Below are 24,391 nucleotides of genomic sequence, written 5' to 3'. Positions count from 1 at the left end.
AAACTTTACTCATAGATCCTTTTTCAATATATTGGATTTTAAAAATTTGTTCCATTTCTAAAAATAAAATATTCTAGATGTCATCTACTTTAAAATATTGCCCCTCTTTCTAACTCTCCCTCTCTTTTTAAGAGCTGAGGTCTTGCTATGTCACCTAGACTGGCCTCAAACTCATGGGCTCAAATACTCCCACCTCAGCCTCCTAAGTAGTTGAGGCCATAGGTACATGCCACTGTGACCAGCTAAAATACTGCCTTTCTTGATTTAAACAACATATTTCTTTCATTCTGAGATGGTACTCACTGGTCAACTTTTGTTGTTTTCACAGACAACCATAAATTTATTTCAAACTGAAATTATCAACAATTTTAAAAGTCTATAATAAATAGACTATAAAAAAAACAGCTCTCGGTTTATTTGGAATGTATTTGTGCCTTTTTTTTTTTTTCTTTTTTTTGAGACAGAGTCTTGCATCTTTCTCTGTTGTTCAGGCTAGAGTGCTTTGATGGCGTCAGCCTAGCTTACAGCAACCTCAAACTCCTGGGCTCAAGCAATCCTCCTGCCTCAGCCTCCCAAGGAACTGGGACTACAGGCGTGCACCCCAACGCCCCACTAACTTTTTCTATTTTTAGTAGAGATGGGGTCTCGTGCTTGCTCAGGCTGGTCTCGAACTCCTGACCTCAAGTGATCCTCCTGCCTCGGCCTCCCAGAGTGCTAGGATTATAGGTGCGAGCCACCGCGCCCGGCCTGTATTTGCTCTTTGAATGCAAGCACAACAGTTTATATTCATGGCTCTTAAAACTCATCCATCCGCTTTGATTAGACTCTGATTAAAACGTCACTATAAGTCTAATTTTATAACCAAAAAAGGTGAAAGGCATGCCTTCTATGTCATTGACTAAACTTTTGATTAAGAAAGGACATAATATTATTACATAAAAACTTGAGCCTATCATATCACAAGATAAAATATCTTTGGTGATTCCCAACGACAGAGATTACATTAGGATATCTAGGTTAAAAGGCTTTTGTCCAAAAAGCAAATACATTCCTTCCCATCAAAGAGTAAAACATAAGGTATTATTAATTGGGGATATGTTATAAATATGAGTAAGGTCAGAAAAATATTTGATAACCTGTGTTCTAAGTTTAATATAACCATTTTTCTTCAATTGCATTTGGGTAGGATATTTCAAATACTTAAAACTCAACTTGATTATAATTCTTCATACTACTACGAAATATATTCTGTAAAACTCCATTAAAAACCATCTAAAATAAACACATACTTTACAAGACCTATAAAGCTTAGAAAAAAAAATAAAAAAAATAAAATAAACACATACTACAGCATTCTTCTGATTTACAAAAATATAGCCATTCAATTAAACAGATTATATCAGTTTGGCATGACTTGTACTCAGTGATTGTGTGCTGGGGTTCCTACTTTCTTATTCAAGGAACTCTGCTATTCTTTTTTTTTTTTTTTTTTTGAGACAGAGTCTCACTCTGTTGCCCAGGCTAGAGTGAGTGCCATGGCATCAGCCTAGCTCACAGCAACCTCAAACTCCTGGGCTCAAGCAATCCTTCTGCCTCAGCCTCCCGAGTAGCCAGACTACAGGCATGCACCACCATGCCTAATTTTTTTCTATATATTTTTAGTTGGCCAATTAATTTCTTTCTTTCTTTTTTTTTTTTCTTTAGCTGGTTTTGAACTCCTGACCTTGAGTGATCTTCCTGCCTCGGCCTCCCAGAATGCTAGGATTACAGGCGTGAGCCACTGTGCCTGGCCCCTCTGCTATTCTTTTCCAACCCTCTAACTTCCTCCTCTGAACAACTAGGGGAGAAGTGATATTTCATTTTTAAGTAACATTTAAAATATATCACTTAAAATCATCTCAGGCACTATTCAATAATCAGATATATCTTAGGTCATTTTATAAAATATAAGACTATCTATTTAAGAAGTCATTTTTAAGCTGAGCATGGTGGTGTATGCCTGTAGTCCCACCTATTCAGGAGGCTAAGCGGAGAGGATCACTGGAGCCTAGGAGGCCAAGTCCAACTTGGGCAATACGGTGAGACCCCATCTCTAAAAAATAAAATAAAATAAAAAGTCATTTTTACTGAGACCATGACTGTCACACTATTAAAAACTCTATATTCTAGAAAAGTAAACTGGATTTTACAAATGTATCATTACTCATCATCAGGTTTAAAGGATAAAGCATATTTATCTTCGGTTTAACTATAAATGTTCTAGAATAAACTTAACAAAAGTTGCAATATATGTAAATAAAATAAACTGAAAAAACCCACAAATATTTAAAAATAAACTTGTCCTTCCTCTCTAGGGTAAACAGATAAACTAAAAAGAAGAAAATTTAATTAGCCCATCACACATTTTTACTTATGTCAAATTGAGTAGACAAATACCATTTTAAAGAAACATTTAGAATCACCTAATATACCAAAAATAGCATTGTTACCCGCAAACCTGTTAAATATATTTGAATGAAATACTACTTACAGTTACACTGTTAACATTCTGAAACTTAACATAACGAAGTGGAACAATGCCATCTTCTTTAATATCATCCTCTGTCAGTTCCAGAGCTTGAGTTGGTTCACTTCTTTCTGCCTCTTCAAAATCCATAGATCGGGGTAGGTTGATAAAAATTTTTACATATTTAGGACCCTGACCTATAAAATGGTAGAACAAAAGGAAATGCTTAAAAATCTCAAACACACTATACTTTCTTCCCAGTATCATTACACTCACACTATACACACAGACACACACATAAGCACATATCTACACCTTGTACACCTTCACCATTAGGACTTACAAGAAAGTCTGAGAATTTTGGTAGCCAATCTTTTTGTTTTAAAGTCTGAAAACTTTGGTAGTCAATCTTTTTGTTTTTTTCCCAATATACATTTACTGATACCCTCTTGGCCTTGTCAGAACTACACTAAATATTATGGCTAAGATATTAAAACACATACGTATGCACACATACAAAGTCCCTGCCTGCTCTCACCTACAAAGACATACTATGATAAATGTAATACCACCAGTGAGGAGATATAAGCAAAGTGACAATCGAGTCTGTTAGTATATAACAGGTTAACAAAAAGTTTCATAAAAGAAATAGCATTTGAGCTAGGTCTTACAGTTGCCAATAGCTGGTACATTTTGTTATTTAGGAAGAAAGCATCATCAGTGACATTCTGCCAACAGGAAATTAATAATAAAAATTGTCAGATTTCACCTTCAGGATCATATTAGGATCCACTCAGTGGGAGGACCACATGCACAGAATGTCTTAATTCCCTTAACATCAAGGCACAATTTAAAACCCACATTCTGGCTGGGCGTGGTAGCTCACACCTGTAATCCTAGCACTTTGGGAGGCTGAGGTAGGAGGATCGCTCAATGTCAGGAGTTCAAAACCAGCCTGAGCAAGAGAGAGACCCCGTCTCTACTAAAAATAGAAACAAATTAATTGGCCAACTAAAAATACATTGAGAAAAAATTAGCCAAGCATGCTAGCGCATGTCTGTAAGTCCCAGCTACTCGGGAGGCTGATGCAGAAGGATTGCTTGAGCCCAAGAGTTTGAGATTGCTGTGAGCTAGGCTGATGCCACAGCACTCTAGCCTGGGCAACAGAGTAAGACCCTGTCTCTAAAAGAATAAATAAATCCCATATTTTATTGTTAAGTTATATTAGACTCATTTCTACAGCATTTGCTTATTATATACTTTGTATTTTCAGAAAAGTATAGTTTTATTAATAAAAAAAATTATTAACATGAAAATTTAGAGTAACAAATGATAAGGAAATGCTATCTGATAAATAAGGACTTGGCTGTACCACCCCAAGAATTAGAACTCTAGGCCCCATTCCCTTACTCTCCTCCCATCAAAAAAACATAGGAGAAACACAAAAAAAGGGAGAGTACATAATAAGGAAAATACTTTACAGAAGGAGAAATTCTAAGTCTGTACAATTATGTTTATATGCACAGATACAAAGATAATGATACTATTAATAGAGCATAAATAGGAGGATTTGGAGCCTCAGTTTTATCATTTATAAATAGGATGGGTTTGAAATAAATGTCTCTCAGTTTTAATTCTAAAAAATGGCTGCTTAGAACCCAGAGTTTTAGAGTAATAGTTGGAAGAAAGGATTCAGCAATTTTTAGATTAAGAGGAAACAATCAAATTTTAAAATAAGAAAGTTTAGAAATGAAATAAAGTTCCCTTTTTCTTGCTTTACATATTTCCCGGAAAAAAACATTCCCTTTCTTGTTTTCAGTATCTAATAGTCTCATATTATTTATCCATTAATTTACCCTCTGTGCTTTGTTCCAATAACAATTTCACTCTTTCCCAAAACAAGGAATATCTACCTCTATTTAATAAAAAGTTTTAAATATATGCTACTAGTTCTACAAACCAGGAAGTTAGTTTAAAGAAGAGTTATCCTTTACTCACCATTATCTGGCCCTTGAAACTTCATGGAATAAAGCTTAACAGGTTGATTAAATGCCACAGTAATAAGTAGCTGGGGAGAAAATAGTATCATTTAAAAAGGGCTCTTGAACACCTCGAATACATAAACCACCAAAGCACAACTAAAACAAAGGCAAAAAAAAAAAAAATCTAATCCATGCAACAAAACCAATGTGATATGGAAAATCAGTAACTTGAAAGTACTGGTTAAATCGACATTTGAGAAATATCACCACCAATTGTTTATATAAGGGGAAAGCAAAAAAAATTTTAATGGAGTAAAAATTAAAACTACACATAAGAATCTAAGGTCTTGTGACCTATAAAATGGAAAGCAACCTACTTTCTAACAAATCAAACAAAATTCCCCAATTAAAATAAAATTTAAACCACATATTTTAGCATATAGCTCACATTTCCTAAGATGGATTGTCAAGTATCTAGGCACATCACTCAACAATGTAGAAGCAAGGCACAAGTTATACAAAGATATTAGCCCTAAAATGGACTCTGATCCAAAATTCAAAAGAATAGGAAGACTCTTACAGCTCTACAATAACCTCCAAAACTCCATCCTACACTTATTTGATTAACTGAATCTAGAAGGCCACAAAATGGGACTGGGATACAAAACACTGTTATTCAGAATGCCTATCTTTCGGAAACCGAGTTATTCGCTTGATCTTCTTTCTAGCCAAAATTGAATTTGAGGTAAGTACCTACGCTTCTACCCTGGAAGGAAGATTTCCCTGGCAGGAAAATGTCAGGGAGGCTGTAGCCAGTCCTGCTGACATGCATCATCACATTATTTTTAGGGCCCTATTTATAAGGAATGCAATGTGAATGATATTCTCAAAGCTGTACAATAAGGCAACTCTGGTTAGAGCAAAGAAAGAGAATGTCAAAAAATAACAGGCATGATGTTTAGGGAACTGAACCACAAGTGAAGAGCAGGAGATGAGACTGGAAAGCTAGAAACAGATCAAGTCACCCTCTTCTTGAAGCCAGTAAAGAATCATTTCACTCTCTTAAGAAAGAGAAACATTCAAACTTATATTTTAGAAATATAACTTTTGTGATCATGTAGAAGATAAACCAAACAGAGTCAAATCAGAGACAATGAAATAGAAAGTAAATTATGGGAAATTACAGCCAACATGAAGATAAAGATGGCTTAATTAATGAGGTAACAACCTACTTCCACTGTGTCAAGGGCAATGCAGGGAAGCATAAGAACACAACACAGGTTTATATCTGGGGGCAAAGAGCCCCCCTGCAGGGAATGATCATCTACTTAGTTTCTATTTCTTAGACATAAATTTATCTGGTGGGGAAAAAAGTATGGAAGCCAGGTCAAGGATGAACAAAAGGATCTCAACTCAGCAGTGGAGCCAATCCAAGAGTTCTGCAATTTTCCTTAGCACGCTTCGCAGCCCACACAGAAGAACAGAGAAAAGAGGTGGATATGTATATCTAAAGGATAGGAGTCAAAGAAACTGAAAGCTATAAAAAGAAAAGGAAGAAGTGATCATTGGGGAAGCAGAAACATAAACCATGAGATGGGAACGAGAAAAAGAAATAAGAGCAGGCATAAATAGTGATAGTCCCTACACACTTGAACTTAAGCATTCAATTACCTGTTCATCACAGTCAGATTCCAAAAAGCTCATGTCTTTTCGTAAACAGTTGTCAAATCCATGCTCATCACTTTCATTAAGACATTCACAACCAGCTTTGTTAATAAAAGGCATTAAATCCATCTGAGGAAAATTAAATCAAAATTTCAGGCAAAGCATTTGGAATTGGTACAAAAATGCTAATAAAAAATGTAAATCTGTAATCCTCTCTAAATTAGGCAATTTTAAAGAAAACTTCTTTTAAAATAGTTCCTAAAACTTTTGTAATAGTCCTTTCATTTGACTTTCTGAACATCCACCACTAATTATTAAAGCCAAATCTAGTCTTGGCCTACTTGATAAGGTATCAAAAACAAGTCTGTAATAGTATAAAATGTTGACATATATATTTATAGCAGTGTTTTACAAAAGAAAATATGCAAATTAAAGTATCTATAAGATCCAAAGGAGTGCTATTTCCCTCTTCCGGCAGCCATGGACTCCTTAAACCTATAACCATGAAGAGGTTAGATTTAACATGAGTAACAAATAGGAACTCAAAATTTTTTAATTATGAAAAATTTTAAACATACATAAATAGAATAATGTAGTGACCCCCATATACCCACCACCCCCAGCTAAAATCATTATTAACTCATGGCCAATCTTGTTTCACCTTTACCCAAACATATCCTAACCCTCCTAATTATTCTGAAGTACGTCTTAGATATCTTTTCATTTCATTCTTGAACATTTCAGTTTGAGTTTCTAAGACCTAAGAATTTTCTTAAAAAAGAAAACATCCTAAATATCATTATCAAAACTAAAACAATAACACTGTAATACATTAAATATCAGTGTTCAAATTTCCTTAACTGTCTCATGTTTTAGACTTGTAATGGTAGTATAAAGATTCCCAAAAAGCATACAAGTTTATGACTAATACATCTCTTAAATCTTTTAATCTATAGTCATTTAAGCTTGTAGATTTCTTAATAATTTGGCTTATACTTCCAATACAATGTCAAAGAGTTGTGGTTGGTGTTGGTGGTCATGCCTATCTTGTTTCTGACTTTAGTGGAAATGCCTATAGTGTCTCTACTAAGATTTAATTGAATGCTTTAGGAGTAAATGGGTGCTGAATTTTGTGAAATGCCTTTTCTGCATATTTGGTGATCATGATTTTTCTCCTTAGCAATACTAATGTGACAGATTTTTAAGTGAACTTTCTAACATTAATCTGGCCCCAGACAAATCAAGAGTTTTAATACAAAAGCATGTGTAAAATCAACAATTGCATAGCCTCTGGGTGTTAAAAAAATGACTGAAACTATTTATTCCAAGAAATCTACAATTTTATAAAAGGTTGTCAATATATTTCTGCAATGCTTATAGTTAAATCTACTTAAACGTTTTCATCAAGTCACTCTTACACCCATCAGGCTTCTATTTGTGTTCTAAGAACAATGATATTCTTGGGAACACATTACCAGTTTTAAATACTTAGTAATGCTATAACATATAAATAGTTCTAAACTTTAATGTTTTGATGGACACCAGATGGAAAAAAATGAAAATGTTTTTATAATAGCTTTTCATATTTTACTCATAGCATTTGCATGAAAGCTAAATTTTTATTTCTTAAAACTTCACATTTTCCAGCTTGTTTCCTACCTGAGGCCAAAACATTAATATCATACTTAGTGGATATATAAAGTATCCCTGTAGCTAAGCTTCAAGACTGCTGTGCTCGTAACACATTTTCTTGCAAACACCCTTAGTAATAAAGAAAAAAAATACAAAGATGTAAACCCAATAGTTTACATGCTAAATGATTTCCAAAATTTTCCAAAAGGTGTCACAACCCTGACTTAAACAACATGGTCCATTCTTTCTAATTGGATTTAACAACTTCTAATTACAGGTCTATTTTAAATAAATACTAATTGTACTTCCCTAACTTAAAATAATTAATGCCAGTATCACATTATGACACTTTTTGACATCCCACCCCCTACACACAAAAAGAATCTCTTATATTAACTATACTGTCATTTCTCTTTATTCAGCATGAATTTAAAGGACTTACAGAAAGGATTTGTAGCCCTAGGACATAGATTTGCTTAAATATACTTGATATATATTGTTTAACATATTAGCTTTAATGTGAGGTAAGATTTTTAAAAAATTCTTTCATCTGCCAGTGCAATAACTTTTTAACCAGAAAAATTAAGAAACATGTATCTTTTAATATCTGGGATTTACCAATTTGTGTAAACAAATCTGCTAACATGAAATACTACTGAATTTTGCTTCCTTCCTGAATAGTTCTCAAATGATAAAGATGCTGCATTATAACTATTCATACTATGTAGTTTTCAAACACTATTCTTTAAGTTCTTAAGTCTTTAGGTTATTATTTACAATAATAAGTTACTCTTAAAACTTAGGATAGCACATGTGACACTAAAGTCCCATCTGATTGTAAAAAAACAAAATCAATAATTAAACTTTTTTTCAGAAAAGAGGGATACATTTAAAAAGATAAGAGAAAACTATAGGAAGTGAGTGGCAGCAAAGGGAGTTCAGTACATAATAGTCGTAACTAAAATTTACAAATTAGGCTGGGCGTGGTGGCTCATGCACGTAATCCAAGCATTTTGGGAGGCTGAGGCGAGAGGACCTCTTGAGCCAAGGAGTTCAAGACCAACCTGGGCAACATAGCAAGACCCCATCTCTACAAAAAATTTTTTAAAAAAATAGCCAGGCATGGTGGCACAAGCCTATAGTCCTTGTTACTCGGTAGGCTGGGCAAGAAGATTGTTTGAGCCCAAGAGTGAGCTATGAACTTGCCATTGCACTCCAGCCTGGGCAATAGAGCAAGACTCTGTCTCAAGAAAATAAATAAAATTTAAAAGTCATTTTACATAATTATCAAAAAGTATAAAATGCACATTTCTTTACTTTTTATGAGAAAAGTATAAAAGAAGCATATTAAAAATGGCTATCTAAATAGTTCAAAAAGCAGATAAAAAACAAATGGCAAAGAAAATTAGTAGGAAAAATTTAGGAAAAAATGGGTTATATTATGATTTATACACACACAGACAACCAAACTCAACAGTCAGCTAATAAATTTAGTTTGAAAGTTCGTATTTGAAAGCATTCTGAACTAATAAGAGATACAACATGAAAACACAGTCAATTTCATTTTAAGCAAATAATGACAGGTATGAGATATATTATATCATGATTTCACTTTTCAGTCTACATACATAGCCTTTTGGAATATCTGTGTCCTCATTGCTTCCAGGGTCATTTTCTAAGTGCTGCTTGATTTTTTCTTCTAATCCCACAGCATCTGCTCCTTGATACTGATCAATTCTTACTTTGTTTCGGAAAAACAAAAACGTAGGTGTTGCTGATATATTATTGGTGGCAGCTGTTCCCTAGAATTGGCAAGTTAGACAGTATTATGAATTAAATCTTAAACCACTCTGAATATTCATTCTACACCTTTATGGAAGTTAAATATTACAAGCATGAACTAAATCCATAAAATACTGTATTCTCAATTGTTAAGAAAAAGCAGGCCTATTCCTAAGAGACTTCCTATTGAGGCATAGATATATTATTACCTTTATACCCACAATGAATATCCCCTACATTTTTATCAGTTTTACTAGTAAATACTTCATCTCATATAACAATTAGCTTCCAATACAGAAACTGTGCTTTATACCAGACAGCTCTCTCACAAGTACAGAGTATTTCTCATGAGTAACCAAGAAAGGTATTGGTAAGTCAACACAAACCACTGCAATTAGGAAAAAGCATACCTCTGAAAAACAGTAGCCAGTTTGCCAGTGAAAAGTAAGTAGTATTTTCTGCACTGCAACCCTCAGTCAATTTTTACTCTTCCAGAAATAACACCTGGTCACCCATCAAATTCTGTCCTAGCTCCACAACTTAAGACTAACTACTGAATGGAAATTACCTAATAACCACTGAACATTCTGGTTTAAACTTTTCATGATAAGTATAAACAATAAATAAACGTGTCACCTTACATATTCATATACTATGAAAAGGTACCACTATCTTGTTTAAAGAATGTAAAGATAACAAAGGAATGTCTTCTCTAAGCCTCATAATTGAAAAAACTATGACTGACCTTTTAGAAAAGTGTTATCCAAAAGAAATATAATGTAAGACACATGTGAGCTACATATGCAATTTTAAATTTTCTAGTATTTGGCCTAGCATGGTGATTCACACCTATAATCCCAACACTTTGGGAGGTTGAGACAGAAGGACTGCTTGAGCCTAGGAGTTTGAGAACGGCCTGGGCAACAAATAAGACCCAATCTCTAAAAAAAATTTTAAAAATTAGCCAGGTATGGTGGAACATGCCTATAGTTCTGGCTACTTGGGAAGCTGAGGCAGGAGGATTGCTTGAGCCCAGGAGAGTTTGAGGTTGCAGTGAGCTATAATGATGCCACTGCATTCTACCCCAGCCAACAGAGCAACACACTGTCTCACACACACTCCTCTCCTAAAAAAAAAAAAAGTTTCTAGTAAAAGGAAATGATTAAAATCAATTTTAGTAATACTAATGAACCTAATACATGCATTTTCAACATAACCAACATAGAAAGATAATGTATTATTTTACATTTTTTTCTTTCAGATTAAGTCCTTAAAATCTGATGTGCATTTTATACTTTCAGCCTATCTCAATTTGGATTTGACACATTTACAGTGCTCAGTGACCACATGTAGCTTATTGGCTACCATACCAGCCAGCAAAGCTACAGAAGAAAAGCATTTTCAGATAAGATAGTGAATATTTAAAATAAGGGCTAGCGATGCAGTCCAATAACATGTGACATAAGTACTGAAACATAAACATGTAATGAAGGGTTTACACCAAATCACCAAACTACTAACAAACTACATAATAGTTTAAAATTTTTTTCCACATTCAGAAATGTAACAAAGATCACATTTCTACATACAAAAATACAAAACTGTCACATACCATTCCACCTAAGTAATCTGGGCAATTTACCTACAATAGTGTGGCTAATCAACATTTTAAAGTTTCTGCTCAGCTGGGTGCAGTGGCTCACGCCTTAATCCTAGCACTCTGGGAGACAGAGGAGGGCGGATTGCTCAAGGTCAGTAGTTCGAAACCAGCCTGAGCAAGAGCCAGACCCTATCTCTACTAAAAATAGAAACAAATTAATTGGCCAACTAATATAAATATAGAAAAAATTAGCTGGGCATGGTGGCACATGCCTGTAGTCCCAGCTACTTGGGAGGCTGAGGCAGGAGGAATGCTTGAATCCAGGAGTTTGAGGTTGCTGTAAGCTAGGCTGATGACACAGCACTCACTCTAGCCTGGGCAACAAAGTGAGACTGTCTCAAAAATAAACAAATAAATAAGTAAAGGTTCTGCTCAGTATGCCACTTTGGAGGTAAGATTATAAACAATCAATTCAAATCACACTATCACCAAGAATCCCTTGCCATGGCTTTATAATCAGCCAATCCCTCAGTAATATAAGACATAATTCTAGATTTGCAAAAGATAAACAAAGAAAACACAGAACTGCCAGGTGACCTACTAGTTTAAACATATTAATTTTATATCAGAGGGATATTAATACAAACCTGAAGCAATTAATAACGTGCTACGCTTAACTAATGTAGCCATAATGACATCTGTAATAATCATGTCAACATAACATATTCCTATCCTCAAAGGAATAAATACTATGTGCATAAAGACATAAATGAAGGATATTAATGTTAGATTTCAAAGTGATTTCAACGTAAATTAAAAAGAAAAAAAGGACTCCTCTCCCTTACCTGACACTGATGTACATCTACTTCCAAGAAAACAGCCTGTGGATATTTATTACTCATAGAATTGAATGCTGGGGCAATCCTCAAACATGGTCCACACCTGTGAGAATGAGAAACAAGACATTAAGGAAAATAACACCAAAGATTACACTAATTTATACTCTAAAACATTTTTCAATTAAAACATAAAACACACACTGATACTCCTGGCTTTCAATTGTCCAGTCTTTACCACTGGATTATTTACATACACTTGTATCAATACCACACTGCATTAATAAGTAAACATATTATTAATATATTAAGTCAGACTGGGCACAGTAGCTCACACCTGTAATCCTAGCACTCTGGGATGTTGAGGCAGGAGGATTGATTGAGACCAGGAGGCAGGGGTCCTCAAACTTTTTAAACAGGGGGCCAGTTCACTGTCCCTCAGACCGTTGGAGGGCCCTTGGAGAGTGCGGCGCACATTCCACACATAAGCACTGTGGGCCCCGGACAAGTTGGCTGCTAAGCAGGACAGGCAGTGGTGGCAAAAACACCTGGCGTGGCAGCAAAAACACCTGGTGGGCCGGATAAATGTCCTTGGCAGATTGCACGTGGCATACGGGCCGTAGTTTGTGGACCCCTGAGTTTGAGGCTGCAGTGACCTATGTTGCACTCTACCTAGGGTGACAGAGTGATACTCTGGGCCCCCCCCAAAAAAAATAGTGAAAAATATATAATTTTAATTATATATAATTTGTATATGTTATATATATAACTTATATATATATAAAGTCTTCATGTCTGATAGTGTTAAGTCCAGCCTTGTTCTGAGAGAAATAAAAGAAAACCTAAACAAATGGCAGGAATATACTATGCCTACGAATTAGAAAACTAAGTGTTGCCAAGCTATCAATTCTCACTTTGATCTTTAACATGGATATAAAATCCCAGCAGGTTTTATTGTATAAAGTTACAAATTTAAATTCTAAAATGAATAGGGAAATACCAAGGAGAGCCCAAGCCATTTTGAGAATCAAAGCTGAAGAAAATACGTTACCAGATATTAAGAACTATTACAAAACTTTATTAATTAGGAGTATACAGTACTGGTACAAGGACAGACAAACTTATGTAAAAAGAACAGTCCAGAAACAGCCCCACCCCACAGACAGTATGCTGATTTATGAAAAACTTGACAAAGCAGTGCAGTGAGGAAAGGACAGTCTTTTCAATAACTAGTGCTGGATCAAATGGATGGTTATATGTGAAAAAAAATGAATCTTGACCCCTACCGTATACCATACCAAAAAAACCCCAATTCCAGGTGGATTATAGAGCTAAATGTAAAAGGTAAAACAGTAAGGGTTTTAGGAAAAGATACAGAAGACACTTTTAAATACTTGAACTAAGCAAAAATTAAACAGAGCATGAAAAGCACTAAACCAAATAAAAAGGATTATCATATTAGAATATAGTTTATAAGCTAGAAGATATTAAAATCTTTTATTTGTCAAATAATGCCATAATAATTGAGAGTGGTCTCAAATAATTAAGAGAATGGTCAAAAAAAAAAACATATCAAAGGATTTACACCTCTAATATGTAAAGAACTCCTAGAAATCAATAACAACACTGAGACCCAAAAGAAAAATGGATAAACTCTTTAATACATACTTGACAAATGAGGTTATCCAGTCAATAAATAAAACAAATAGTCAAAAACTTTCTATGAAGTAGAAAAGGCATTCTACTTCATTAGTCACTAAGGAACCAAGGAAGTGCAAATTAAAACCAACTCCACCAAAATAGTTACAATAAGAATGAAGTATTGTAAAGAATGTGGAGCAACGAAACTTTCATATACTATTAGTGACAAGTACATGCTGGCATAACCATTTGGGGGAAAAAAAAGGAACTGTGCTCAAGCTAGACCTATAAAAATTCCTGGGAGATACAGCCGACAGAAATGTTCAACTTAGGGCATTTGAAAAAATATTACTAGTAGTAATATTTCTAATAGTCCAAAACTAGAAATTAACCAAATCCTTATCAACAGAATGGGTAAATTATGGTCACTCATATAATAAAATTATATGTAAAATAAGAAAATTCAATGTAACATGTTTGTAATAGTAAAAAGTTAGAAATAATCTAAATGGCAATCAATGGAAAAATAGTTTTAAAAATTATAGCACATCCATACCAGCTGATAATTTGTAGTGTTTGGGAAAAGAAGTCTACTAATAAAATGTTCTACATGATCACATTTTAAAATTATGTATATATGTAAATGTATACTAAAAAGTTAGGCAGAGCTGAGCATGTAGTCTCAGCTACTTGGGAGGCTGAGGCCAAAGGATTACTTGAGCTCAAGAATTCAAGGTTGCACTGACCTATGATCACGCCAGTGAACAGCTACTGCACTCCAGCCTGGGCAACATGGCAAGATCACATCTCAGAAAACGGGGCTGTGGAGGTGGAGGTGGGAACCACACAGAAAAAAACAAACGAAAGAAAGTGTGGCAGGACATAAAAAACAGTTAACATTAATTACTTCTGCAAAGTGGGACTAGAAAAAGAAGAGAGCTTAGGGAAGACTTTTAAGTATCCTAATTCTGCATCCTTTGTCTTTTTATGATGGCAGGTTATTTTTATTTAAACATATTTAAATAGGTTGAGAGAATTTAACACTTACTGCATTTAAACAGGTGTCACAAATGACATAGGTATTTATGTTGTAATACAACATACCCACTCCTGAAAATCACACTTCTGGAAAAGCATACACTCCAAATAAGAGTATTTATGAGAAAAATAAGACTGAGGCAAACCACCTGAAACCAATGCAACTTTGTAAAAGGATCACTAAGGAAAAAAAAAAAAAGAACAGTAACTGGGACTCAGAAAATAGATGGACTTCAGATCTGGAGGCTACCTTAGGAGATATTTGAAATGAACAAAAACCATCAAGTGGAAATTATGCATACAGGTGTTCTGACAATGCAGACGGAAGTGGAGCTCTGAGCCAGTGGGGCTGTCATTAAGGTAGGGACAGGAGGAAATGCAATGGTGAAAATAAACACTTCTGGGGAACAAGTGCTAGGAGCTGGTGCTGATATTTAATTTTAATAAACTTTCTGAAAATAAACACAAAAGGGAATCCATCTGTGTGGCTGAGAGCTTTTCTCCTTTCAGTCAAAGGTTTTATTTCTATTTTTGATCTTCACTACCTAGGAAAATCACATATGAACCAACAAAACTTCCACATTATACTGACATCAACTCTCTATTCACAAATCACGAATGCATGAATTGATGTTAAAGAAACACATCTTGTAGCTGAACAGACTAAAATGACTACCTTGCAAATAACTGTTTCCTTTCAAGATATAACATTATCTAGATCCTTAGTTTAATTTTAGTTAGCCATTATAGGTTGGAACTTTAGTCAAAAGTCAAAATAAGTCATTGAGCAGAGAAGCACAAATATATACAGCAGCATATTTTCACAATACAATCATTCAAATAAATTGATGTTATTTAAATAAGACGTTTACTTTCCTTAACATTAACATTCAAGAGTAAACACATTTCCATTAGCTGAGATCATGAACAAGTCATCTGATTTCTCTGTATAAAATGAGGACTAGATTCTTCAAGGATCATTGCCAGCTGTAAAGTATTATGCACGTAGTATGCCTAAATTTCAGAATTATACTTTTTTGATTAGCAGCCCTTAAAACAATACAGGATTTTTGACCTTGTTGTAAATGAGTTCAGAGATCATCTAGTTCAGAAGTTTGGAAATGAACAGAAACCTACTCTGAACCTTCTCTTTGGCTGAAAGTTTATCTTTTCAGCCCAATATACAAAACAAATATGTAAGAAGGATTCTGACCCTCCACTTTTTGAGAGAAAGAGAATACAGCAGGCAAACCCTTAGCTTTCTACAATACATAAAGAACCAAACCCCCAAAACTAGAAGTTTAAAACTGATGTAACCTAACATAATTACTTGATAAGAACTGAAGAAAAAAAGTTAAATAACATGTCCAAGATAAAAAAAAAAAAACCCTAGTTAGTGACAGGGCTACAACCAGAACAGTCAACTCCTAAAGATTTTTTTGAAAGCACTACATTAGGTTCTTATTAATAAATAAGATTTTTCTTTACAGTCATAATATAAATTCTATTTCATGAACTTCCTAACTGTTCCTCCCTATTTGCTACAGTAGCCAGTGTTCTACCTTGAGCAATACTTGTATAAACACATACAGCTGGTAAATGGATAAAGAAAAATGTATTTTCTAAAGCCATAGTTAAAAGTTATACCCTGCAGGTATAACTTTGAAATAAGCAATTTCAACAGTTCATTTCTCCATCAGCCAGGAAAGACATCCTGAGGTTGACATACCTATCAAGGACAGTAACTACCATGGCTTCCAGTGCTTTGATGAAACCTCAAATATGTAGCCTTCTGGATCATTTGTAGTATCCCTGGGGGATGCAGCTCTCTATAAGTTCACTGTGGCTGAACCAAGAAAGAAGACATGTGCAGATTTCTACAGAAATTATGATTCCATGAAAGATTTTGAGGAGATGAAGAAGACTGGTATCTTTCAGAGTGCCAAGTGATTCTGAAACATTAATACAAAGAATTTCTTTGGGTTGAATTACATAGAAGTTTGTCACTGACCTGTGTTCCTGAGCTATGAAACATGAATATGTGGGTTAAAGAATAGTTCCTCTTGATAACAAATAATTAACAAATACTGTGGGGAAAAAAAAAAACAAGTAATTTTGAATACTGTGTTTACTAATGGGCAGACATAATTATTAATATAACTGGTCCTATTACTTACATAAAATAGCTAGCATTCATTGGGCACCTACTACATGTTATGTATTCACGAAACCCTTAAACTCACATCACCCACCATATTTAAGCTTTATAACTTCCAAGAACAACTAAGTACTAAGTTAGAATTCGACCTACCAGTGATCTACACAGTGCCTTTCATTGTTATTTCTAAATTAATTACCAAGATTAAACTATTTATATACTTTTGAAAGGCAGCCAGACAGACTACAATACTGTATGATTCTATTTGTATAAAGTACAAATCTAGGCAAAACTAATCTGCAGTGTTCAAACTCGAGAGTAACGCGAAGAAGCCAGGAAGGTGAGAAGAGATGGGGGTGCTGGTAATAATCTTATTTCTTGCAAATTTTTGTATACATGTTATACTTCAATAAAAAGTTTACTTAATAAAACAAATAAACAACTATATGTTCTCAAGGGCTTCAACATGCCTCTCTCTTATAGCTACCTACTTCATTCACTAACATTATCTCCCTGGTTCCTACGAACTGGGCCTGCTAACTCTGTAATTCCATAAACTACCTTTAGTCCTAGGCAATTCTGCAATACGTAATTAATATGTTATGTAATTAATGTATTATTTGGACAAGCTCTCATAACTATCAGAATTCAACATTCTAATATACACTGGCATCTTCCAGGATGGTAACAATAACACCTTACCAACTACAAAGGCCTGCTTTAAGAAAATTGAATATGAGGTAACCACTGTCTACAAAAATAATACATTCATTAATTCAAGATTAAAATAATTCATACTGTTTAATGGGGGAGAAATGTATATTCTTTGAACAATTTACCTCCTCAAACTTTAACAACAAAACTGTCACTGCTTATAACAACTAAGATGTATCTGGGTATATTTAAGAAGAAACAATTTGGAGACTCCTGTTTTAAAAATGTTACTACAATATATAATTCACATATGTATATAATTTCATTCTCTAAACAATATGGATAAGTTATAAGTTATTATTCCCATTTTACAGGTAGGAAAAATAATATCAGAGTGAAGGGAATTCCAAAGGGAGCTATAGTTAAATCATTCAAGGCAACATGTTATCAAAAAATGTAAAGATAGAAGTGAATCTACATTTCCTTTCTCCTTAGGCTGGAAAGAGCAAGAATAGCATTTTATAATTCAAATGGTGCATTCACCAATGAGACCTTAAACAAGTTATTTAACTTGACTCAATTTCCTCAATTGTAAAGTGGGGATAATTTTTAGGGTTATTCTGAGGATTGAATGACTCAACCTATGCTTAAACAAGCCCCTCACACAGACTAAGCAATATGTAAGTGCTGACTATTTGAATCCTTAAACCAGGCGTCCTCAAACTACAGCCCGCGGGCCACATGCAGGCGCCTAGCACATTTATCCAGCCCTCCAGGTGTTTTTGCCATCACTGCCTGTCCTGATTAGCAGCTGACATCCAGGGCCCACAGTGCGCACTCTCCAACAGTCTGAGGGACAGTGAACTGACCTCCTGCTACTCTGAATGGAGTGGGGTGACTCATGCTTATGTTAGGTAGATAATGAGGGATTCCGGGTTTCCTAGGGATAAAAAGTGGGTGTCTTGCTTTGTTGCAATTGTCCCACCTGGGAAGGTCACCTGGGGACCCTCATCTTGGTCACACCCCACCTTAATCCCTTCCCAAGCAACTGCCATACCTGGGCGTAGCAGTGGTTGGGGGGATACCCTGTGAATCTGCCAATCAGCTGCAAAAGAATGCAGAGAACTCTAGCCCACGGGCCATACAGCATTAGGTATAATACAGTCCAAAGAGTGACCTAGAACCCACGTGAAGTAAGACTTAAGTCATGCAAGCCCAACTGTGCAAAGTGGTTTCCAGAGGGAGGTCCCATTCCAGGCAGTATAGAACAAGATGCATAAATAGGCCTTTTCTTTTTTTGCCCTTCTTTTGCTCTCCCTTTGCTGTCACAATGGGTCCAGTCATCATCTGTGGCATATGTATCACACTCTATAAACCTATATCTTGCTCTATAATCCTATCTTTCTCTCCTCAATAAACCTCATTTTCCTGCTTGTCTTACTTTGGTGCATGTGATCATTCTTCAGCCATGAGCGCCCTAAGTACTGACATTTCAGGCTGAAACCTGACACTTATAATCCCAGCTACTTGGAAGGCTGAGTTGGGAGGATCCCTTGAGCCTAAGAGGTTATAGTGAGCTATGATCATACCTCTGCACTCCAGCCTGGAGGAAAAAAAAATACCCTGGAAAAGGAGCCAATATCATTCAATGGAGAAAAGACAGTTTTCAACAAGTTGTGCTAGAAAAACTGGATAACCACATGCCAGAGAATGAACTGGACCCTACCTCATACCATATAACAAAATTAACTTTAAAAAGATCAAACACCTAAACTTAAGAGCTAAAATTATAAAACTCTTTTAGATGGACACACAGAAGGAAATCTTCATTGGATCTCACAATTTCTTCAATATGATAACAAATGCACAGGCAAAAGAATACATAGTCTTCATCAAAATTAAAAAATAGTGCGTCAAAGAACACCACCAAGAAAGTGAAAACGTAACTCACATAGTGGGAAAAAATTTGCAAATTATATATGTTAATGAATTAACATATCCAAAATACATAAAGAACTCTGACAACTCGACAACACAGAAATCAATCACCTAATTCAAAAATGGACAAAGGGCTTAAATTGACATTTCTCCAAAGAAAACACACAAATGACCAATAAGTACATGAAAACAGGCTCAACAACCTTAGAGAAATGCAAATCAAAAACATGATGAAATAGTTAATAGCTATTCAGATGGCTATTACCAAAAAAAATGGAAGATAGGTGTTGACTAGGATGTGGAGAAAGTAGAACTATCCTACATTTCTGGTGGGGATGTAAAATGGTTCAGCCACCATGAAAAACACTTTGCCAGTTCCTCAAATAAACATACAATTACCACACAATTCAGCATTTCCACTCCTAGGTATAGACCCAAAAGAATTAAAAGCAGAAACTCAGAAAGAGATCCCTGTAGCTAAGGGCATACACAACCTGAGTGCTCATTCACACATGAATAAACAAAATATGGTATATACACACAAAGAAATATTTTACATAGCCATAAAGTGGAATGAAATGTTGATACATGCTATAATAAGGATGAACCTTGAAAACATTATGCTAAATGAAATAAGTCAAAAACAGAAGTACAAATATTGTTATTATTTCACTTGTATGTGGTGCCTTAAATCGGCAAATTCATAGAGACACAAAGTAGAATAGTGGTTACCCAGGAGGTAAGTGGGAAGGGGCAAGTTACTGTTTAACGCCGCAGTCCCCAACCCCTGGTCCAAGGACCAGTACCAGTCTGTGGCCTGTTAGGAACCAGGCTGCACAAGTGGTCCCAGAGCAAGAGAAGCTTCAGCTGTATATACAACCTCTCCCCATCACTCGCATCACCTCCTGAGCTTTGCCACCTGTACAATCAGAGGCAGCATTAGATTCTGCATTATGGTGAGTTGTATAATTATTTCATTATATATTACAATGTAATAATAGAAATAAAGTACACAATAAATGTAATGTGTTTGAATCATCCTAAACCATCTCTTCTCCCCCAATCCGTGGAAAAATTTTTTTCCATGCCACGGGTCCCTGGTTCCAAAAAGGTTGGGGACCACTCGTTTAATGGGTACAGAGTTTTGGTCCTCTGGAAAAGTGGGAATAGGGAGATAATGTATAATGATGCAGAGTTTCTGTCTGAGATGATGAAAAAGTTCTAGGAAATAGTGGTGATGGTAGCACAACATAATGAATGTACAGTCATCTTCTGGTATCTGAGGACTGGTTCCAAGGCTTCCAGTGCTACCAAAATCTGGGTATGCCCAAAACGGCATAGTATTTGTATTTAGCCTACTTTAAATACTCTCTAGAACACTTATAATAACTAATACAATGTAAATGCTATGTAAATAGTTGTTGTATTGTTTAGGTAATAACTACAAGATGCTATGTAAATAGCTGTTATATTGTACTGTTTAGGAAATATAGCGAATAAAGACAACGAAAAAAGTTTTTTTTCCCCCAAACATTTTTGACCCACAGTCAATTGAATCCATAGGCACAGAACTGAGGGATGCAGAGAGCTGACTATACTAAATACTAACAATTTGTATACCTAAAAATGGTTAGAATGGTCAATGTTATGTTACATATATTTTTCTGGAGAGGCACTAAAGATTCTTAAAAAGAATAACAATCTATTTTTTAAAGCAATACATATTGCTTTAGCAAAATTAATTTAGACTGAGGGTACATAAGGTATAGAGGTTGAAAATAAGAAATAAGGCTTCAAACAGGGTTGGAAAAGTAGTAAAATAGGTGCTGGAGAAAACTATGCCCTCAGCCTAAAATGGGACAGCATCAACCCTGATCTAAGAGGTTTCCTACAGGATTTTACTTCATATAGTTGTTTGACTGTCTAATACTGACCCCCCCCCCCATGTATGGAAATCTGGGGTCTTGTTGACAATGCATTTAGATGGGAACCCATTAATGGCCAACATGTTCAAGAAACTTTAAAGGCAAATACAATCTGACCAGATTTATAAATGTAACCTAAATATGCTTTTGAATTTGTAAGTTCTTGAAATTCAAACGTTAACTTTCCCTCAGTTTTTACAAAAATATAATTTTCATTCCGTTAGAGTATCGTTTTAAATATAAATAACACAGTTCTTTATCAGTCAATGTTCGTGGTTATACCTTAAATGACACCACATTAATAATGGAAAAGAGTTTCCTTGGTAGCAAAGTTTCCCCACTTTTCTCACTTCAATCAAGAAATTATTAATCACCTATCATCTCTTCTTCTGCTATGGTAAGGGGGGATATATCATAACAATATAATCATCTATCCTCTTCAATTTAATAAATGTGAAAGTTCACATATAAGATCAGTACACTAGCCCACCCTATTAAATCCAATATACTGTCCCTTTTGAATTCTGTGTAAGAGAAACTAGGTCCAAAAATAGTCCTAATTTGTTCTCACCTGTCTGCACCCCCCAATCTCCTAATATTATCCAATCCTAATGCCACCATTTACATACTCAAAATTTACTGCATAGTGCTAGGATTTACATTTTTTGCTCTGAGATTCAAAATACTGCCTTATGTTTATATAGTTACTTAGACATGAAGCACATTACATAAACAGTCATACCAGTTGGTATAAATGTAAAAATAGCGCCAGGTGGTCATGGTCAATCAGGTGGAGACCTCTAATCCTTCTAACCAGGTACCTACATACACAAGGGGAGATCTGTAAAAACACACTCGCTGAAATTTTGGTTTTCAATGCCGAGTTCCAACATGTCACTCTCACACAGGAACATTACAAGCCCACAGCTCTGCGACCTATACATTTTGTTAGTTTGTTGTACCAAACACAGTTAACATCTTTCAAGATCCCTGTCCTCTTAAATCACCAAATGAAAAACGGAGTCTGGTCAAACTCAGACGTCTACCTGTCCACTTGTAATATGTTGTATACGTACTGTGATTTGTGTGATAAGATGCAATAGCATACCATAGGAAAGCCTAAAGTATAAAACTGCTGACCAAAGGAGGAACATATAGGTTAAGAAAATTAAAAAGCATCCTGACCTAACTTAATTCAAAATGCATTCGCAGAAATTTAGGACTCAGCATTACGCAGGTAAGTTGGACAGCCCCACCTGAATCATCTAAAAGCTTTACAAAGATTCATGTGGCGAAGAGAATCAAACGGTTCCGTAAATTAAGCTTTCAGAGACCCTAAGATGCAAATGACAGCTGGATCCCAGAAAGAAGGGGTCAGGAGGAAACAGAGAAGGCTCTGGGAGACACCCACAGACTGGAAGGAATAGGGGCAGACCACCCCTAAGAGCAGAGTTTGTCCGAGGACTCAAGAAGGGCAGACGGGGATCTCCTAAACTGGGGAAGGTAGCCGGTCAGGCCTCCGTGCCCGCGTGGGAAACCCCATGTACATAAACGGGGGCTCACGACCGAGAGCTGAGGCCTAATTCTGGCAGCGGCCTGGGAGTTCGGCCGGCGCTGGACACTCTAGAGCAGGAGAAAGCAAGGGAACCTGGACCGGGAAAGAGTGAAAGGAAAGCACGGAAAGATAGACCGGGGCCGCCGGGGCTCGGGCCTGGCCTCACCCTCTCATGGTGAACTTGACCACGGCGAGTCTGGAGCCCGCGCCGCTGAGCTCTGGCTGGAAATCCGGGTCGCTCCCGACCGGCTTCACTCCCACCATCCTCACAGAGAGCCGGGTTGGGCAGCTGCGACGCCACTGACTTCGAAATTGAAGGCGAAGACGACCCGAGAGAGGAAGGAGAGACGCTCAGGAAGGCTAAGGCCTGGACAGAGGAGGTGGCGACAGCGGCGTCTTCTAACCGGGACTCTCAGTGCCGAGTCACGCCAGGGAGCGGAGCAGCCGAGGAGGCGGGGACGGGCGGGGGGGAGGGTAGAGGCGAGGAAAAGGAAGCCGAGCAGGACCCAGCAGCCACCGCGCGGCAGGGCCGCCGGCGCTTGCGCGCCTTGACGTCATTTCCGCGCCGTCCGTTTCGGCTCCCATCGCCCAATCCTAAAACGCGAAGCGTAGCGCCACCCTCGACTGAGTCTCCTCGTGGTACAGTGAGCGGCGCAGGCATCTATGTGTAGCGCTCACAAGCGCAGGCGCAGACTGTGACTCAAACGCTCATGTATTCGTCCGCGTTTGATAGACCGCCCTCCGCTCCACCCCCCCACCCCCCCATCCCCGCTTTTACCGAGATTTCTGGGATAGGACAGCGAAAGGGCCTCCTTTTTCTCCGGGGTTCCTGGTTGCTACCTAAATAAAGTCAGAAGGTCCCTTCGGGAAGTTCTTTGAGGATGGTCTTGTCCTGAATTATGAGCGGATCACTGCGCACAAGTTAAATAGACTTTAGGAACGTTTATTTGCAGATCTCATTACATTTCGCTGTGCAGTCGTTCAGAGAGTATTGTGTACTTGTCTTTAGGTATTGCCCAAAAAGATAAAGGCATCATCCCTAATTTAGGAAGTTCACAGTCTAGTGACAGACGCACACAACAGTTACAGTAACAAAGAAGTTTGAATAGGAAGCAGTGGAGACAAATGAGATGGGAGAGTGGAGCCAGGTAAACTTGCTGGGAATGTGAGCCCTGAGTTCAACCTTGAAAGGGAAGAAGGGGTTAATAATAGATGGTGAGAAATAACAGTGATATTCCAAGCAAAGATGTTAGCAGGTTCAAATGCATGAGTTGAGAGGGCAGATAATAAGAATAGATAATATTTAACACATTATGTACCAAGCAAGATACAAGCTCTCTTTACATACCAACGCATTTACTTCTCACAATAACGCTCTGAAGTAGGTTCTGTTATTATTCCAAGTCAAAGCAGGCTTTTAAAATATCAGGCTAGTTTACAAATTATTTGGACTTAGCTGGGGAGATGAAATTTGAGAGT

The 24,391-nt window shown here is 36.4% G+C and overlaps 1 protein-coding gene across 2 annotated transcripts in view; it reads right to left on the bottom strand.

Moving 5' to 3' along the window:
* Positions 1–23,400, bottom strand: part of TXNL1 (thioredoxin like 1) — a 31,270-nt gene extending 7,870 nt beyond the window's left edge. Inside the window, exons 1-7 of one of the 2 annotated variants that reach the window (XM_075993840.1) lie at positions 23,079–23,400; positions 16,694–16,769; positions 12,013–12,109; positions 9,414–9,587; positions 6,160–6,282; positions 4,505–4,574; positions 2,531–2,703 (exon numbers count right to left, since the gene is read on the bottom strand). In XM_075993840.1, coding sequence (XP_075849955.1) covers positions 2,531–2,703; positions 4,505–4,574; positions 6,160–6,282; positions 9,414–9,587; positions 12,013–12,069 — 597 coding nt within the window. In that variant the 5' untranslated portion in view covers positions 12,070–12,109; positions 16,694–16,769; positions 23,079–23,400. The remainder of the gene's footprint in view (positions 1–2,530; positions 2,704–4,504; positions 4,575–6,159; positions 6,283–9,413; positions 9,588–12,012; positions 12,110–16,693; positions 16,770–23,078) is intronic. The other variant, XM_012745513.2, reaches the window with a different exon arrangement.
* Positions 23,401–24,391: the final 991 nt, after the last annotated feature.

The sequence above is a fragment of the Microcebus murinus genome, chromosome 17 (genome assembly GCF_040939455.1).
Source record: "Microcebus murinus isolate Inina chromosome 17, M.murinus_Inina_mat1.0, whole genome shotgun sequence".
In the NCBI taxonomy this organism is placed as follows: Eukaryota; Metazoa; Chordata; class Mammalia; order Primates; family Cheirogaleidae; genus Microcebus; species Microcebus murinus.
The sequence above is the reverse complement of the archived record's forward strand: the minus strand, read 5'-3'. Positions and strand labels throughout refer to the sequence as shown.